We start from the raw sequence: 15302 nt of genomic DNA, 5'->3' as shown, positions 1-15302 counted from the left end.
CAAACTTGAACTACATGTTGCGCAATGGACCGCACACCACTGACATGCGCGAAACAGCATGCGTAACTAAGCAAAAATGTCTTCACCTAACACTGCGGACTACGTTTCAATTTCACTTTTATGAGGTTCGCGCCATCCGTACCAGCCCGCAGTAGTGGCACTCATTGATCGCGCACCAGCCAGCTAACCGATCGCAGTTGTGCCAGTTTGGATAGCGAGCTTTTTATGCGCTTCCATCGCGATTCTTCCGCCGCTGCCAAAATGTGAGCTTAAGTGTCGTTCAGTGCGTCGTGCAGTGGCGAGGAGTCAAGGCAAGGAGTCACCCCCCACTTTTGCCACCGAGAATTTGAAAAATAAAAAAAGCGTCCGGTGCCGTGTTCCTTTGTTTCGACTGTCGCATCCACAGCTTATTTATTGGCAGCACGCCAAGATGCTGCGCAGCGATAATGCCACCACGTGTTTATCTTTTGACTATACTTTTGATAGATCATGCAGTGGCAGGGAGCGAACTTGTCAGAGTGCCTGTGATGGCTTGATTGCACAACCCTGGTTCGATTTATCAGGCCGCATTAGGGGCGGGCAGAGTGCACTGCCACAAAATCGCTGGAAAGTGTGATAGCTGCAAATGCCTTTTGAATAGACTTTATGCAAAATTGCTGCCATCTATCGAACCTTCAGCGAACCGCGCTACGCGATGCCATGTTCAAGGGTAGAGTGCGTTGGCTGCGCTTACGGCTGCTGCCGTCGCATTAGCTGCGTCTGCTTTGTGCTGTGATTTCCGTGTATTTGTTCGCATTCAAAACAAAAAATGATGGAATAATAGGCGATTGACTTGTCCACGCTGCCTACATTCCAATTTTGCTTCGTGAAGCGATAGTACTGCACTGCCAAAACTTCTTGGTAAAGGTGGTAACAGCATATCTACAAATGGCAAAACCTTCGTTTTTGCTCCGGGGCATTCCTTGATACGCTACTCAAATACGTGTCCATGAAAGTGCAAAACATATTGATATTGCTTCCGGGTGTAAAACACGTGTGCGATGTCATTACGCGTACACAAAGAAGCTTAATGTTGCTTCTTGTTTTTTTCTTTCTTCAAGATAGGATATAGGAGCGCCTAATAAACACTGTGCTCTGATGAACCTTCACACTTACCAGTGAAGCGCGCGCACTATTGTTCCCATCCTATGTCTGAACGTTTAGCGTTTGATGTATCTCGTTAGCGTGTAATCAACCATATAGCAGATCCTATATTCTATATGTTAGTGGCCTAAACCCCCAACCACGTAAGTTTGCTGGCGAAACACGACAGGTCAACGACATGATTCCGTGCGCGAACCTCCTCAGATATGTAGCTCCTATTGCCGTCACATCATGGTTCTATTTCGTGAAAGTCTATACCGTATTTACTCGCATAATGCTCGCACTCGCATAATGCTCGCACCCCCCACATTGCCTATCGAAAATTGGAATTTTTTTTTTTCCTCGCATAATCATCGCACCCCCAACATCACTGCCGCGAGAGTCGACATGTTGCACCGCGGCAGTCGACTACGCGTAGCGAGCGCCATCTTTCTAGTGCTACTGAAACTAGCCGGCCCCGTTAGGTGCGTGCGCTACCAGGAGGCGCTACCCGACCCAACTGACGATCATCATCACCAGCTCCGACCACTCCGAGCGCCTCGAGAAGGAAACGTCAAGGTGTTTCATCAGTTTTGTTCCGCTAGTACCGCCGCACGTTCTCCTGAGTTCCGCGCATAGTTCTGCCATTTTGCGAAGACTTTTGTAGGCCTCGCTCAGTGCGTGCTACTTTTGTCACCGTGCTCTCTGTCAAAAGGGCAGCTTTCCTGCCAAAAGGAAAGCTGCCCTCCGGAATACACGTGCGGGTGCAAGAGAAAGGTTGGATGACGGCAGAATTGATGATCGACTGGTTGAAGACGGTGTGGGCACGGCGACCGGGAGCACTTCTTTGTCCGTCGCTTCTCGTTCTTGATAGCTTCCGCGGTCACCTCATGGACTCTGTTCGCGCGAAGTTGACGGAATTGCGTACGGACATCGCAGTAATACCAGGTGGCCTCACATCGATGCTGCAGCCTCTGGACGTGTCTTTGAACAAGCCGTTCAAAGATAACGTTCGGAGGCTGTATGCAGAATGGATGGCCGAAGGCCAACACGCTCTTACGCCGGGTGGCAAGATAAAGAGGCCATCTGTGGAGCTGCTGTGCAACTGGGTAGCAGATGCATGGAGCATGATTGGCGCTGACGTGGTCGTGAAGAGTTTCAAGAAAACTGGCATTTCCAACGCCCTGGACGCGACAGAAGACCACTTGGTGTGGGACGAAGATGAAGAGGGTGAAGCTGAGGAAGCCGACGAAGCAGCGACCAGCGATAGCGATGGCAATGTCGACGTGGACTCCGCGGACTCTGAGTGATGGTGATGTTGCGGGCGGCCAGCCTTCGCAAATAAAGTGTTTCTGCAGCTAGTGTTTGTCGTCTCTGTGGTTTTATTACAAACGTAAGTCCTGCTTGCAATTGAAGTTTTGGTTAAATTTACAATAGCTGGCTTGAGAGCCCCGGTTCACAGCCTATTTACATTTGCTTTCAACACTCCAAAGCATTGTTCAAAAATTTTCCCCGCGTAATTATCGCACCCCCTAACTTCGCACCGATTTTCTGCGAAAAAAAGTGCGAGGATTATGCGAGTAAATACGGTATATAGCAGATACTGCTGCCTGCGAAGTCACACAGCAGAGGTCTGCCTTATACTCAGTCGCAATGTCAAGCTCCTTCGTGGACGCGTATTTGAGCAGTGCTTTGTGTAATGCGCAGGTTTTGCAGCAAAGTCTTTCTCCTCTCCAATAGCGCATTTTTTCTTTTTCTTTCCGTAATTCTTGACGGAATTGAAATATTTCAATTGTTTCAATTGTTTTTTGTTGTCCATGTCAGGGATGAGCTCAGTAGTTAGACAGGGGGAGGGGAACGAGGTTTAATGGCTTTCTTTGCTTGTGAAGATATTGAATGAAAAAACTAATCGCACTGCGTTCTCATGCAATATTCGACACTAGCGACATTCTTCACGAAATCGTTTTGCGAAAATGTAGCGAACATATACTGGCTGTCTAATGTTAAATGGCGGTTTTCTTTCTATAGCTGCCGAACATATTTTGCAAAGTCCGAATTTATGGGGCGTCCAGTCAGTTGACATCTGAAATAACACAAATGTTTCAGTGTGGAGCTGCAAAGCATGGGATGTTTTTTTTTTATTTTTTTTTTTTTGCCACATAAAACAACAAACATTATTTGCTAGCAGCAATTCAGCAATTCAGTAATAGAATGTACCAAACAATGGTCATACAGAAAATGTGATGCATACATGTATAGGGCTGGGTACTTTTAGACAAAAGAAAGTTGGAAGACGTGTGCGCTCATGCTTGCATCTCTTGCAATAGCCGCAGTAGCAAACCTCACTGCTAAGCATGGTAAGGCACGCTACAAACGATATTGCTCTGTGGATAGTGTCAAATGGTTGACAGTTTCAATCCCTACCTCATTACACTGTTATATGGATGGGAGAAAAGAAACCTGGCGTGGTCCAAATGAAGGCGTAACTTCTTTTCGATGCACCTCACACAACTCGCAGAAAAAAAATCTCGCACTAACAAAAAAAAAAAAAAAAAAGAAACGCTATGATTGCCATCACTATAGCAACAACGATCATGCGAACTCGCGGTAGACGAGAACAGCTAAACGGTAGGGGCAGTGGCTGCCACGTATATACTCTCAGTCATTTCTTTTGCAAGTCGTGTCCTGGAGACTCACTCAGCAACTAAAGCCTGGACGTAGTTGACTATACTCAATTCATCGATGAATCGAATGCATATAGACATTAGAATATCGCGCTGGAATTTAAGAGAGCAGTCTGCCACCTTTGAAGTGCCGAAACCTGTTCTATCTGGATACCGGGACGTATACATATGGGCAAAATCTGTTGACAGCTTGTATGCATGAAACCTTAAAAGCTGAGATGAATTGGCGCAATAAGGAAACCAGGAACAACACTCTTGCACATCTTTTGTGGAAAAAGGCGATGCGCAGTCCGTCTACAGGCTAATTTAACACACCGTGGGCGATATATTTTGTCTGCCTTAGCGCCGGGTACTGAGTTGCAATCTTCCAATGCCCGATAAATAAGATATTTTACAATTCAGGCGCGCCATTGATGGAAAGTGCGCATAGCGCGACAACCACGCGAGAGCAGATTAACACAAGCCTCAAGGAAAAAAAAAAAAAAAAACGCTCAAGGGATGTAGCTTGCCGCTTCTTTTCTTCTACACCCTTATTTTAATTTTTCGTACAACAAGGGGTACAACAGTATGTCGATATTATCAACAACAACGAGCATTAACGCAGCTGGCTGCGCAACCCCCTATGCCGCTTGCCGCTCCTCAATGCAGCTACAGGAACATGGCGGAAATGCGCCCGGCGGCTGATAGATGGCAGCAATTTTGCATAAGGCCTATTCGTTGATTCATAGATGTAAGAATGAACGACTCTCAAAAAAAAAAAAAAACCTGCCACTTCTTAACGTCTGCAGCTTGCGCCCCATGTGCAGCACGACAAGTAAGGACGACTCTCTTAAAAAAAAAAAAAAAAAGCTGCTTCTTAACGTCCGCAGCCGCCATAGCATACGTTACGCTGCACGTTCAGCATGACGGCAAGAATGAACGCCTCCCACAAAAAAATTTAAAAAAAGAACCGCCATTTCCTAGCATCCGCAGCCGCAGCAGCTTACACATGTTCAGCACATCAGCCACCGCGCGCAGAGCGTTCACAATACACACTAGAGAAAGCGTCTACCACGGGTTGAGCTGGCTTGTCCGCGCATGCGTAGTGCGTGCTGCTGCGAACGAAGACCACGAAAGAGAGGAAGGGGAGGAATAAAGCTCGGTAGAAGAGTGGGCACATCCTTGCACTTCATTCTTTCGCGTTTTTCCGCTCTCCGAACACTGCGGCTACATTGGTTCGCTCTCGTTCCTTCACGCACATGGCTTGCAAACGTCATGTGCTGGCGCGCGGCAGCGATCACCTTTGCCTTTTGATAAAGGGCGCGGCACTGCCAGCCGTCGCCGAACTGTGCTTTGTCATTACTTCCGCGCGTGGCTTGAAAACGTCACGCGGCAAACGGCCAAGTGATGTGATCGTTTTTGGAGAAGGCGCACCGTCCAATGCGTGGTGCAGAGTTCGACATACGACGCAGCTTTCCTAAACTTTTACATGGAATTTCAAGGGGGTATTCTGTCAGTTCGATGTACCTAAAATTCGAATGATCCGGGTTCGATATATCCTAGTTCGAATTTTTCGCTAAACCTAACGCTGGTTGTTGAGCAGCCTGAAATTATGAACGTTATGAAGACACTATGACGGGTAAATTAAGAAGACCACAAAAAGACATGGAACGGAGGAAAGTAAAGTTTAGAGGGCTGCAATTCTTGCCCCACTTAAAATGAATCCTTCATTCCTCTATTAGATAGATCATGGCTCCAGCCTTTTGGGAATCTTTCTGTCTCCGCTAAACACCCCTCCACTCTTTATGAAGTGGTCCCTCTCACCTGTGCAGTGGGAGGTGCTGTGTTGAGCATGAACATGGATGACATGGGGAGTCCCTGTGGCTGCAGCACCAGCTGGCCACTGGGATGATGCATGGGCTGGCCCAACAACTGCACACATCCACAAAGTGAGAAACAACACACTGCCAGCAGCAAACGTGCAATGCCATGCAGAAGTGGCACCACTGTCGCAAGTCACACACAAAAAAGTCAACAGTGCAAGACGAGGTGCATCCACAACGGCCATCCTTGCACATTACAATTGGGTCACAAATTCAAAGTCTTGTTGCGTCCTCACTCACTCCAGACAGTGCAATTCACAAGGATAGCGGCCAGCCAATAGACAGGTGCCTATGGACACTCCATTTTAGCATTTCTCATTTCGTTCTCCTTGAAGGGAGACACATGGGTCCTTGCAGCCAAACATTTGTGACCTTGAGATGTTTCTGCAACTCTCTGCAAATTTCGGTAAAAAAACGTGCCACCCAATTCTTAAAGGGCCCATGAATAGCTATCTATACGAAAAATAGAAAACACGCAAGAGCAATAAATATCCCATCAATCGTCACCGCAACACAAAAATTTTTAAGCTACCTACCTCTTTTAGCACTGGAGATGTGTGCGATCAAAAATAATGCTTCTCCTCTCCCCTTCAGCTCAGCCCATGCCAGAACGCAAGAAGAAAGAAATAAACAAGTTGCAATGACACCCCCCCTCCCCATGTTTTAACAGCAGCTTGGGCAAGTTGGTTAGCCTCGTTCCGCCTGCATAACATGAGAGCATCGAATGAGCGGGCATGCCCAGCATGCCCATGTGAAGTCACATGGGAGGATTGCATGCATGGATGGGTCGCCCCAATTGGTCGCGAGCGGTTGCCAGGAGCACTTTTTAAAAATTATTTGTAAATTATACGCTCCTTGAAAAGCTTTAAAATTTGACTCGAATACTCATAAGGACAAACTCCATGGATTTCTTGCATTTGGATATTACTGCAAGTGGTGTGTCAGGGGCCCTTCAAGTCAGAGCATTCTAAAGACTAAATTCAGTACATTTCATCCTTTATATCGAAGGCAAGCCATGCCAAGCTCTGACTGCCTGCTGTTCCAGAAATATGCATTCCACCGCATCATTTTGGTCTCATTCGAAAGATCTCGATTCAGGGTATTCTCGTATCTTGGGTGCTGATCATGGGCAGGCAACTCGTTAATTCAGTTGCCTGAAATGTCTTAAAGTAGGAGGGGCCCTCTTCACTCTATTCGCTTGTGAAATAACGTGAAAATGGGGAAGGAGGCAGACCTGCAACAAATGTTTTACCAAGAAGGTGCATCCAAAAAACTTTTACTGCTGATAGTACATGTGCTACACGCATCATATGTGTTGTGATCTTTTCTTATTTCCAGTGAAGCTTTCGTATAAATGAGCTGCTTTCACCTGAGGTGAGACTGCCACCAGTTGACCATTGATGTTGGCGTAGAGCTGGGGCATCGTGGCTGCTGCCATGGCGGGTGACCCACCGGGTGCCAAAGTGGCGTAGTTACCAGGTGCGGCTGTAAACAGCTGCTGCTGCTGCTGCGGTTGCTGCTGCTGTTGTGGGTGGTGCGCCGCCATGGCTACTGCAGCACAGGATGGATGATAACGCCACCTCAACAACTGACGGCAAAGAATCTCTGTGAAAGCTGCTCTGTTAAGAGCCACATTCAAAAAATCTCGTTACAAGAGACACTCGGTTATAAGAGACATTTGAAAATGGTTTGGTTGGTTTTCCTATGTCTGTCATGTTAACAACATTGCATACAAGAGACATGGTTACAAGAGACACTCGGTTACTAAGGACAACTTTTTCAGGTCCGTGGAGTAAGTTCTTCACTATTTAGAGGAGATATAGCCCAGGTGTGCTCATGCAATGCAGCTGAAGCCTACTAACTCGTACATGATGCACTTCAGATTCCCTTGGCTAAATTCTGTTCTATATCAGTGTCCTTTTTGCTGTGTATGTCAGGAACTGAGGAGTGCTTCCCCATGATTGGAAAGTCAAAACGGCATCGCATTACTGTTACCTATGAAGCAAATCAAAATTCATGAATGACATCCAGCATTTTTAACTCCTCACTGTTAAAATTTGATCACAAGGTGAAAGCTTAGAATCCTGATGTCATTCTCTTTGTGAATCATCTGAGGGTGACGAGCCTGTAAGCATCTCAGGTTGACGAGCATGTAAGAGTGCCCCAAAGGTATTAGAGCAACAGGAAGGCTTGCAAAGTGAAGTGCTTTACCTCCAGAATTTGGGAAGGAATACACTGCACTCACAAAAATACATACTAGTATGAATAACTTCTTTAAGCTTTCCTGAACAATTTCCTGTTAATGCATGTGAATGCATTTATATACTGATGTGCAGTAACAGTGATTTTAGAATCTTTGGTTACAAGAGACCTTGCTTACAAGAGACATGTTTTTCGGGTCCCTTGAGTGTCTCTTGTAATGAGGTTTTATTTCTAGCGCAACACATGAGGAGGACTAGGCAGGCGCTAACTCACAACCGTTTATTTAGAAGGAAGGCACGTACATAAATACACTTCTGTTCTGGTCTCCTCATGTGCTGTGCTAGAAGTATACCACTTTGAAAGCATCAACCAACTAGCCCACATGGATAGTGTGGCAGACGTTTAATTTGTTTATGGGCACACGAGCAGTGGGCACATCTGACTTAAACAGACACTGAGGACAAATTCAAGTCAACCTGTATTGACGCTTTATTGCATTCCATCACAGAGAGAATATTCTCGCCAAACATGGAGCATTTTAAATTGGAAAAGCCCCAAAATAAATACAGCAGTCAGCATGACAGGCCGATTTTGCAAGTAAGGTATCAGCACTGATTTTTGGGCACAGATTCCAGATGTTATGCCACATTGTCATGTGCTTCAATACTTCAGCAATTCGTCCTTTTTGGTCAAAGCATCCACAGCTTGAATTCATTGGCGGAAAATTTTTAAAGCAAAATTATTTAGTGATAAATATTACCGAAGCGGTGGCCTTGTGGTAGAGCATCCGCCTCGCATTCGGGAGGTACCGGGTTCGATCCCTGGTGCCGCCGGTTACCCACCGGTTTTTAAATGGGTACAAGCTTTCTCCCGGCCTGGTGCTCGGCTCTTCTGGGGTGAAATGCTTGGGAAAAGGGGTCACGGCCCAAATAGTTGCGCCGATGTGGCAGTGATTCGTTCCGCCATCGGACAACAATAAGTCCGCCTTGCGCGGCAACAGCCCATTATGTGGCCCTTTTTTTTTTTTTTTTTTTTTTTTTTAGGACTGCTGCAGCTGAGGCTCTAAGGGAGCACTTCAGGTGAGGGTCAAAGGAAGTACCTTTGCAAGACAAACAGAACCACCTTTGCAGGCTGCGAAGTTCGAACAGGGCAGGACATGTAGTGCGAAGAGAGGATAACCGATGGTCGCTGAGGGTAACAAACTGGATTCCAAGGGAAGGAAAGCGTAGCAGGGGGCGGCAGAAAGTTAGGTGGGCGGATGAGATTAAGAAGTTCGCAGGGGTCAAGTGGATGCAGCTAGCACAGAACCGGGTTAAGTGGAGAAATATGGGAGAGGCCTTCGCCCTGCAGTGGGTATAATCAGGCTGATGATGATGATGATGTCTTCCAGCTGCTGGACAAATATAAACACAGGCAGGTGTTCGCGCAAAAAGCAATTTTTGGCATTGTGTGGCCTGCATGTCAATGACGTCGTGATCACCCGCCACACTTTAAACGCCACAAAAATTTCCTGCCGGCACGCGGACCGGCCCGCACATCGCCGATGTCACAACCATCTCTCGTGCTATACGTGCCACGAATGACCAACTGTAGCCATTCCGCCATAACTAAATATTCCTGGCAGCACACGTATCTGCATGAACGTCCTTCCCATGCTTCTGCAGACTGATTTCTGTTTGGTACCAATTGTTGTTTCTTTCGCGACCCCATGAGATTCGTATCACCAAGATTCTACTGTATACTGAGCCAATGACAGCCCCTTACTAGTCGCATCGTGCGAGCTTTATGATGCTATACTATAGCTCGAATTTGAAAAAAAAAACGGCATTGGTGGTTGCCACAAGGCACGGGAATGGCAATATCTCTTTTAATTTGAAAATTATCGAATCACTACCTGGGAAGAATTAAGGATGGAATGTATGCTCAGTGGCATATGCTCAAGGCAATGGAAGCAGTATTTGATGGGCACTTTTTGAACCCTCTTTTAGAAAGCCCTCAATTCAATATTGGTTGGCGGGGAATATAAAGTCACAGCTCGTTGACATTTTTAAAATGCAGCACTGAAATTTATTACCGAGAAAATGAACGATCCAGACTTCCTCATATTGTAGGATGTAACTGCTGATGAGGCATTTTCAGACACTTTCACTTCACAGAAATGCAGATGAGCATTCCCTGGCACAAGATATGAGCAGCCCTATGTCTTTGGTTCTTTTAAAATTCAGTCTGCATTTGCACTGTTCTTAGTGAGGAAGAGATTTCACAACACATTCAGTATGCTGATGGTAACAGCGGGCCAAGGTTGCTGCCTCGTTTCCAGATGCTAACACTTCTCCCCCACTGACCCTGTATTTCGCCTTTTCATGGAGTGTCTGCACAGGAGTGGCCGTCTCACGTTTGGATGTTGTTCAAACATACTGAGACATGGTTGAGACATGCAGAGCTTTTCAGCTCTCCATGTCTCACCCCCCCCCCAATGTTGCCTCTCCCTCCCATGTTACAGTTGAATCCCGCCACAACGAATACCGCCACAACGAAATTTCCGCGACAACGAATAATTTTTTATTCCCCGCGAGTATCCTATAAGAATTAATGGCCTAAATTTCTCTGCACAACGAACCATTTTTGCAGAGCGTTTCCGCTTCAACGAAATTTTCGCGTTCAAAATCGAAACCGAAACTAGTTTTATTGGCGAGAAGTCCAAGTCAAATCCAAAGCCACATTAAGCATGAAATCACGTGATTGCAGTTCCGCCATTTTGGCTTTGTGTCGTGGTCGCGTTGTTCACTCGCTGCCTTTCTCTTCAACAACGACGAGTTTTCATCCGCAGGACACGATGGCAACGCAAGTGAAAAAACGCAAAACTCTTTCCCTTGAGCAAAAAGCTCAAATAATCGCCCAAGCAGAAAGCGGAAGGAAGAAAGCGGCAATTGCTGAAGACTTCGGAATTCCTGCAAGTTCGCTGTCAACGATTCTAGGCAATAAGGACAGCGTGAGAATGGCACTTGCTTCAGGCACATCCTCGAAGCACAAAAAGGTGACGCGGCCCCTCCATGAAGAGTTGGACAAAGCAGTGCATGCGTGGTTTGTGGAAGCACGAGCCAGCAACGTCCCCCTGTCCGGAAGCATCGTCCAGCAGAAAGCCTTGAACTATGCATGCCTACTTGGTATTGATGATTTTAAAGCCAGCATTGGCTGGCTAAACCGTTTCAAGGCCCGCCATAACATCGTTGGAAAAGTGTTGTGCGGCGAGTCAATGTCAGCAGACGTGGACGGAGCAGCTGCTTGGAAGGCGAGTAACATGGCCGGAATTTTAAGCAACTTCGCGCCTGCAGACATTTACAACGCCGACGAGACCGGGCTATTCTACGAGATGTTGCCGGCTAGGACGCTCGACTTCAAGGGGCAGCGCTGTCACGGCGGCAAACACAGCAAAAAACGCATCACAGTGCTGCTTTGCACAAACATGGATGGCTCAGACAAGCGTCCGCCGTTAGTCATAGGCAAAAGTGCCAAGCCGCGTTGTTTTGAGGGAACTCGTAGCCTACCTGTGCAGTACAAGGCGAACAACAAGTCATGGATGACCCGCGCTATTTTCACCGAGTGGATGATGGCATTCGACCGCGACATGAAGCGGCAGGGCCGTAAAGTTTGCTTGCTTTTGGACAATTGTTCAGCGCATCACTCCGACGAAGTCAAGCTCACTAACACGGAGCTGAGGTTTTTCCCTCCCAATTGCACGTCTGTCTTACAGCCTCTCGATCAGGGCGTGATTCTTAGCCTGAAGCGCGCTTACCGCGGGTGGTTAATTCAGCGGCTGCTTTTTAACACTGAAACCGGCCGAGACACGAAGGTGGACTTGTACGTCGCACTGCAGATTATGTCTGCTGCCTGGAGCACACTGGGGCGCTCAGTAATTGTGAACTGTTTCAGGCACGCCGGATTTGCCGAAGGTCGACCCGTACACTCTGCTGGCCTAACACCAGGCGTTACAGACGACGAAGAGGCGTCACCGGCTCCGGGGATCGCGGCCGCCTGGAAAACGCTGGGAGAAATCGGAACCGTGCCGCCTAATCTCGAGCTCGACGAATACATCGGCGCTGACGCTTGTGTTGTTGTTCACGAAGATGTGAGTGATGAGCAGATCATAAAAGCTGCCCGGAATGATAAGGACTCTTCCGATGAAGAAGACGACGACGTACAGGAAGCGCCGGCTGCGGCAACCGCCGTACAGGTGATGGACGCTTTTGATGTCATCAGGAATTTCGTTGCTGTCCGAGACGACGATGTTGCAATGGGTTTGCTGACCGAGTGCGAAAATCGCGTGACGGCGTTGCTCGCCGTGAAGCGTAAGCAAACCAAGCTTACAGATTTTTGGCATTAAACGCCTTTGCTGCTGCTTGGGCAATTCTTTCTGCGTTTCACGTCAAATTTTTGCGATAACGAAGTTCCGCGAGAACGAATTTTTTTTCGTGCACCGTGAATTTCGTTATAGCGGGATTCAACTGTAGCACATGTGCAGCTGACCATTAAACGAATTATACGATCACAATACGTCAAAATCTTGAATATAGTGTGTGATAAATCCGTGAGCATATCAACCGAGAGAAAAAAATGTGTGACTTTGCGGGAGAGTTTTACAGCTCGCAATTTTGAAAGTTATAACTGGGAAATCGAACAGGGAACACATCAGTAAGATTCTATGTACTCTATCCGTTTTAAAGGTTCTCAATTCATACCATGGTCTGTCTTAAATTTGCACAATTCGAATTCTTGTCATGCTCCAATACTCCTCGCACACGAAAAATTGAAAGGTGAAAAGTATTTTGACATCTGCATGTCGATTATGCACGCTTGGTTATAAAATAAAACAGAAGCTTGGTCTATGGTACAGAAAAGGCCGGAAGATGGATTTCTTTAAGAATACAAAGAACACAGCAGCCTGAAGTCATTTCACACCTGCTCAGGTTTGGTTTGATTTGTAGGGTTTAACGTTCCAAAGCAACTCGCGCTATACGAGACGCCGTAGTGGAAGACTCTAGAAATTTCAACCACCTGGGGCCCTCTAATGCGCACCGACATCGGACCGTACAGGGCACTTTGATTTTTGCTTCCACAGAAAAGCAGCCACCGCGGCTGGGATTCAACCCCCCCCCTCCTTGGGTAGAGCAATCAAATGCCCTAACCACTGAGCCACCATGGCGGAAATTGGAGCATCTACAGACTGGAAACTACACGACCGCTGATTAATGCTCAGTGTAATCTTCCAGAAAAAAAAAAAGAAAGAAAACATGAAGAAAAATAAACAATGCCATAACCTGAATGTTCTGCACCCCCAGATGCTTCAGTTCAGTGGCCAGCAATGGTCTAAATTTTAATCCCATCAGTGAGCACATGCATGACCAAGAATGTCTGCAACAAAGAGGGTTTCACATGACAGGTGTCATTAGATGCATGCCCCAAACGTGGCGATCGCAGAATGCCTACCATGCCCATTGTGCTGCTGCTGCTGCTGAGGTGCTGCCATCTGCTGGAAGTGGGGCATGAAGGTGGCTGGTTGCTTGTTGGCGCCCCCAGCCGAAGCCAGGGCCGCTGCCAGGGAGAGCTGCTGAGAGAGGGCAGGCAGATTGCCCAGGGTGGTGGTGAGCACGGTGCCATTTCCTGCCACCACCTGCACCACCTGCTGGGTGCCACCTGCACCCAGAGGCAGCAGCTGTCCCAACAGGTGCCCAGACAGGGCGGCTGCAAGGCACAGGGAAGAAGTTGTGACACTGCTGCACACCCCAAAGGAAGGGTGAAGTATGCCGCCAGACAGTAACATGCTCCTCAAAGATCCACACACAGAAAGAAATGTATGGTAGCGAGGCTACCCTTTTTACAGGACACTGGACTCTTTGGGCAGCCATAGCAGGCATGTTTCTTTTTGGCAGAGACAAAGATGGCAAAATAATCGACGCACGATTAAGGTAACACCGATTTCAGTTAGTTTATCACAACTGTGTTTGACACTTAGAGCACCTGCACAGGAAGCTGAATACCCAACACTGCAAGTTGATCTGTTGTAAAACATTCACTGCTCCGTAATTAATTGAGAGGAACATGTCCCAGAAACACTAGAGGCACCTTCCATGAATGTCACAACGTTGCATACCCCTACCAAAAGTGGAACAATCGACTTTACAACAGATATAGTATAAGCATAATTCATGAGGTTTATGAAGCAGAAAATGTGAACTGCCCGATCACAGAACCCAATAACCATGCAACTGTCACCTGCATGGTGGCATATGTTCTGGCACACGGTTCATGCAGGATTCCACAGACAGAGTATTGCTTCATTTGTTTTGAGTGGTCATACTTTCCTAATGACCATTTTGTTCGCCTGTTTAGTGGCTGGCTTGTTCATTTTATGGTAAACTAGTAGTTGCACAGCCATATCAGGTGGGTTTCAACGCCATGTCACATGGCCAATACTCGGTCACCTATTTTGCGAACTGATTAGTTACCTGGCAGAACTCTTTTTTTTTCTTGGGAGAAGTGGAGTTTGTCCTTGCCCATTCATTTCAGTGGTCAACAACCGTCTCAACATAGTGTTTAGGCCAGACTGAAGACGACACACCTCCTTGAGGCCGTCCTTTTGTGCAATGCCTACATGATAACCCTGTTGTGTCATTCCTCTGCACTCATGTACTTCTTTTGTCTCAGTTCATGTACCCAGTGTGAATCTTCGTGGGATTTTGTAGCATGAATGTTCATGTGTTGTGTAACCGATCAATTACGCGCATGTAAATAAGTTGCTTTTTTTAACACATGAGCAGTGCCCGTTATAGGTACTCACTTCCTTATGGAAGCAACAATTCAGTGTGCCAAGACGAATTGGAGCGGAGCTGGTGACGATACTGGCAACGCTACTGAAGTCCAATTGGAGTCTAGGGGGGCCAGGTGTAAAGCCAGAAATAAGGTCTCTCTCACCATTGGCGTTAGGCAGCAACACCTGTGTGCCTTGTGGCTGCGGTGCCAGGAAGATCTGCTGGGCAGAGTTGACCTGGGCAGTGGCTCCACTCGGTCCATTCACCAGTTGCTGCAAGTCAAACAACAGTGGTTCACTTCACACAGGTGTGGTTTGCCCAATGCGTTCACGGGTGCCCCCTTACACAAATATACATTATCCAAGCGGCAATGTCAAGCCTTCGCCACACTTTCACTTGTTCGGACCTGTCAGTTCAAAGGTGCACCGTGCTGAATTGAGTAATCGTAAAGTTCTATTACTGTGCTTTTATAGATTGTCATGGAGATACAGTACAATCTTGTTAGAAGAGACATGGTTACAAGAGACACTCTATTACTAAGGGCAACATTTGCAGGTCCCCAAAGTAACTTCTTCACTATATAGAAGAGAAACAGTTAACCCAGGTACACTCATACAACGCAG

General features: G+C 47.0%; 1 protein-coding gene across 1 annotated transcript in view; it reads right to left on the bottom strand.

Annotated features, from left to right (window-relative positions):
- Positions 1-15302, bottom strand: part of pdm3 (POU-domain protein pdm3) — a 94689-nt gene that overhangs the window by 49163 nt on the left and 30224 nt on the right. The window contains exons 5-8 of the mRNA XM_084595539.1: positions 14843-14951; positions 13358-13612; positions 7038-7219; positions 5610-5717 (exon numbers count right to left, since the gene is read on the bottom strand). Coding sequence (XP_084451665.1) covers positions 5610-5717; positions 7038-7219; positions 13358-13612; positions 14843-14951 — 654 coding nt within the window. The remainder of the gene's footprint in view (positions 1-5609; positions 5718-7037; positions 7220-13357; positions 13613-14842; positions 14952-15302) is intronic.

This window comes from Amblyomma maculatum, chromosome 2 (genome assembly GCF_055883805.1).
Source record: "Amblyomma maculatum isolate TAMU_Amacu chromosome 2, ASM5588380v1, whole genome shotgun sequence".
Lineage (NCBI taxonomy): Eukaryota > Metazoa > Arthropoda > Arachnida > Ixodida > Ixodidae > Amblyomma > Amblyomma maculatum.
Note: the sequence above shows the minus strand (reverse complement) of the source record. Positions and strands in the feature narration are given on the sequence as shown.